The sequence below is a fragment of the Gavialis gangeticus genome, unplaced genomic scaffold, assembly GCF_001723915.1.
Source record: "Gavialis gangeticus isolate Ggan-Ray unplaced genomic scaffold, GavGan_comp1, whole genome shotgun sequence".
NCBI classification, from domain to species: Eukaryota; Metazoa; Chordata; order Crocodylia; family Gavialidae; genus Gavialis; species Gavialis gangeticus.
The window spans coordinates 10,291,797-10,296,199 of NW_017729009.1; the positions used below are offsets into that span (position 1 = coordinate 10,291,797).

Genomic DNA, 4,403 nt, shown 5'->3' on the forward strand with positions numbered 1-4,403 from the left:
GGCCCCGGCCCCGGCCCCGGCCCCGGCGATCAAGACCGAGGGTGGCTATTCCCCGCTAGAGCCAAGCGGGGCCAGCCAGCCGCTCTCCGTGGAGGCGCAGAGCGATGCCAAGGAGCGTGCCCACAGCAGCGTGGACCCCGGAGCCCGGTGCCCGGAGCAGCCCAGGAAGTACCTGCAGAAGCCCCGGCAGGCGTGCTTGTACCTGCCCGAGGGGCCGGGGCTGGAGCCCAAGCCCCAGCTCTTCAAGGAGCCGTGCTACCCGCTGCCGGAGAGCCGGGGGCAGGAGCCGCCCCTGCTGAAGGAGCCCATCTTCGCGGGGCTCCAGCCACACATCGCGATGCCTCGACTGAGCCCCTACACCGGCCCCGGGGAGCGCTTGAGCCAGCCGGCCCCCGAGATCAAGGACTCGCTGCCGGACGCGGTGCTCACGGAGAGCGCGCTGGAGACCAAGGAGCCGGCAGCCCCCGCCCTAGGGCTGGCCCAGCCCTTCGGCCAGGTGGCCCCGGGGTTCGCCGCCCCGCTGCTGGGCCCCGGCAAGGCCCCGCTGCCCTGCGGCCGGCAGCCCTCGCCCGCCTGCTTCCCTGCTTTCGAGGGCGAGGCCTACGTCAAGCCGGCGCTGCCCATGTTCGGCTCCTTCGGCTGCGCGGGCACCGACGCCCTGAGCGGGAACTACCAGTGCCGCGTGCAAGCGCTGAGCTTCTGCATGAACGAGCGCCCGTGCAGCTCGGCCCTGGAGCACATCCTCAGCTCGGCCCAGCCCGCGGCCCCCGGGGCGCCCGTGCAGCCGCCCGCCTTCCACCCGGCCCTCCAGCTGCCCGGGGACCAGAAGGAGGCCTGGTCCGGAGCCGCCTTCCCCCTGCAAGGGGGCAACGGCTACCACCTGGGGCTGCCCAAATGCATCTACCGGACACCGGGCATGTTCTTCTTTGAGTGACGGGAGCCGGCTGTGCGAGAGAGACAGACGCCCCGCGTAAGTTATTGCCTCCCGCTGGGGACGGCCCGGCAAAGCCCGCACGGACCCCGGCTGCCGGGGGCATCCCTGGGGGTCCGGACACTGCCACCAACCCCTTTGCCCCAGCTTGTATCCTATGGGCCCGGGGACAGACTCGGTGCCAGCCTGCGGAATAAAGCGCATTCCCCCATCGCTGCCTGCTTCGGTGTCTGCCTGGGCCCGTGCCGGGGTGGGGGGACATTGCTGCCCTGGCACCCCGCAGATGGGAGGGGCGCCCCATTCCCTGCCCCTCACAGGTCACTTGTCCCTGGGCACAGCGAGGGCACGTCCCACCTGCTCTGCGCTGGCAACTGGGCTTCACCACGGACCCTGGGCTCCCACCCGCGGGGCAGCCCTGACAGCACAGCCCCAGCCCCAGCCCCAGCCCCAGGGGAATGCCCCCCGGGGAGCCTATGGGGCCAGGGCCAGACGGATGCAGCAGCCGTGGTAACTAGCTGCAGTGCCGCGGGGCTAGCGCAATGCAAGTACCGAGGCAGCCTCATCCCCCTGATACAACCGTGTCCCTGGCTCAGGCCAGGATTTCACGCCAGGTCCCAGCTGGGATCCCTGTCTCGCCTGGGCAGGGCTGCGAGCTGGGAAGGTGGCAGTTCCCAGAGCCGTGGCCAGGACAACAAACCTCCCGTCACCGGGGTCAGAGGCCCGGGAGGCCTGGGAATGGGGCGGGGGGCTGCCCTCCGGGAAGGGGAACGGGACCGGCCGGGGGTCTTCCAGCTGCTTCAGTGCCTGGAGCCCGAGGACAGCCCAGGCCAGCGCAGCGCTGCCCGGGGAGCCGCTCGTCCTGCAGCCAGCCGCGACAAGCCCGTCGGCAGGGCCCGGAGCCGCGGGCAGACCGCAGCCGAGCAGGGGAAAGTGAGCGCAGTCTGCAGGATTCTTCCGGCCTTAATCACCGGGGCGGGTGGGCCGCGGCCAGGAAGGGAGGGGGCCACGTGGGCCTGAATCACAGCTCCCTGGTGACTCCCTGGGAAACGTGCGGGGCGTGGGGCAGGGCTGGGCTGCAGCCGTGCCCTCGGCCCCCAGGATCCATGCCAGGAGCCCCGCCAGGGTGTCCACGAGGGGCTGGTCTCGACTGACCCAGCTGCCCCTCAACCCTCCTGCGTCCTGCCCCCCCATGCCCAGCCCAGCCGGGGCGGGACGCCCGTGCTCCCCACGACCGCCTGGCGCAGGCAGCTGGGCCGGTGTCAGGAAGAGCCAGGCCCGGGGCCGAAGCCCCTTCGCCAGGAGCCACCAGGAACTGCCACGGGCACCGGGGTGGGGGAGGCAGGGATAAAGTAGGGCACGAGCTCGGCACGCGCCGCACGAGGTAACGCGGCTCCCGGGCCGCAGGATCTGGCCCTCCACCCTCTCGCAGACGGGGCAGCGCCGGGGGAGGAAGGGGCATCAGCCACAGCCGCTAGCAACAGGATGGGGAACGGGACAGCCCGCCCACGTCCCGTGCCACCGGCTCCCACTCCGAGGCCCCGGCAAATCTGGAGGGGCCTCGAAGGACTAATAAGCCAGCAGGTTTCCAGAGCGGATGCCCGGTCTGCTTCCCTGCCCAGCCGGCATTTGCTTCTGTTCCTCTGTACGGCTCCGGGCAAGCCCAGCACCCCACGAGGCCGGGTCCTAGAGCCGGGTCCCCGGCTTGGGCTGCGCCTTCCCATGGGATCTCGCCAGACCCGCACGGAGCGCAGCCAAGGAGAGCGGTGTCTGGGACACACCCAGAGCCCTTCTCCACCCGCCTGCATGGTGCCAAGGGCGGCACCGCAAACAGCGGTCCCGACAGGGAGGCAGCACGGAGGTCTGGCACACGGACCGAAGCCTGCTGTGTGGCCCACGGGCACCTCTGGCCGTGCCCAGGCGGTCCGTGCCCAGACAGCTGGCTGCACTGGGGCAGCCTAGCACCAGCCACCGCACCCCAAGCAGACGCTGCTCCCCCTCTGCCAGCCCCATCCCGGGCCCTGCACGCGGGACGCAGGGGCTTTCCCCTCCGGGAAGGAGGGGAACGCAGCGCCCAGGCTGCCACGAGCCAGGGTGGCGAGGGGCACGGCGTGGGACGGCGCCGAGGGTCCCGGGGCCCGCCAGCTGCTCACTTGTCTCGGAGCCGGAGGGAGCCCACGGGGAGGCGAGGCGCTGGCGTCACTCGGAGACCGACAGTGTCCACAGCCACGTCACCCCTTGTCCGCTCCCGCCGCCCCCGTAGCCCGGCTCTGCGCTGCGCGGGGCTGCGGGAGCAGGGCCCGGGCTGGATCGTCGCCCCTTCCTTGCATTTTTATTTCCCCAGTGAAAAAACACGGGTTGGGAACGCGGCCGCGCTGGCCACGCCGCTGGCCTGCCCGGAGCGGCTGACCTCGGCTCCCGCCTTCCCACAGTCCCCGGGGGCACGGGAGGAAGCAAGCCCTGCCGAGCTGTGCCCAGGGGCCGTCTGGTTCCCACAGACCCCGGCCAGGGCTTTCCCCCGCGCCACGGGGCTCGCGGCCCGGCTGGGAATGTGCTGGCCCAGGCGCAGCCGCCTCCCCCCGGAGAGCCCCAGATAAGGCGGAGGCCGGAGCAGACAGCGCCAGGGCCGGGACTGGCACGGGCCCCGGGGGCTCTGCGCGTCGGGGCTGTGGGAGCAGAAGCAGGGCAAAGCCGCCAGCTCTCACCACTAGGCACCAGCAGGGCCAAGCCGGCTGGTCTCAGCCCTAGAGAGAAACCCAAACGCACAGGGGCCACGGGGCAACCCCCCTTACCTCTGCCAAGGCCCCCGCGCTCCCTGCAGCCGGGGAACAGCCCCTGCCCCTCTCTCCAGCGGGCAGGGGGCTGCCCCACCTGCTCAGCGCTACCCATCGGCCTGCAGGCCAGGCGTGGGGCGAGCTGCAGCTGCCCGCTACCCACAGCCTTTTAACCCTTGCTGGAGCGCGGCCCAGCCGGCTGCCCCTGCCCTGCACGAGGCTGCTCTCGGGGCGGCGCTGGCCGTTCTCCGGGTGCAGCTGGGGGGCACGAATGCAGGCCCCCCAGGCTGGAAGGGGTCACCTGCCCCAGCTCCGCTCCCACCCAGGGCTCGGCCAGGAGCTCCCCCCCCCAGGCAGGCAGGTCCCGAGAGTCCCCGGGGCCGCCCAGTGCTTCCCCGGCCTGGCCACGTCGGCCCCCCACCCCGAAGGCCGGGCAGCCCACAGCGCAGCCCACTGTCTCCCACGCGCCCCGGCCTGCTCCCTCCCTCCTCTGCTCGCGGTGGGTGGGCTGGCCGGTCAGCCGGTGGCCCCCAGCTCCCAGGCTGGTTCTCTCCCACCCAGCAGGCCGCACGGCCTAGCGGAGGCCGGGTGGGCCAGGGCGGGGGCTGCAGCGGGCCCAGGTGCGCGGACCGGGGGCTCCAGCACCCCTGCTGCCGGGGTCGGACGCGGGAGCAGCGCCAGGCGCCCCGGGGGGCAGCCGG

At 72.7% G+C, this 4,403-nt stretch overlaps 1 protein-coding gene across 1 annotated transcript; it reads left to right on the plus strand.

The window, feature by feature from the left end:
• Positions 1-4: 4 nt before the first annotated feature.
• Positions 5-1,142, plus strand: FOXS1 (forkhead box S1; the record flags this gene model as incomplete). Its single annotated transcript, XM_019509747.1, has 1 exon — positions 5-1,142. A coding segment is annotated over one exon (930 nt), but the record flags the coding sequence as incomplete, so codon positions are not given.
• Positions 1,143-4,403: the final 3,261 nt, after the last annotated feature.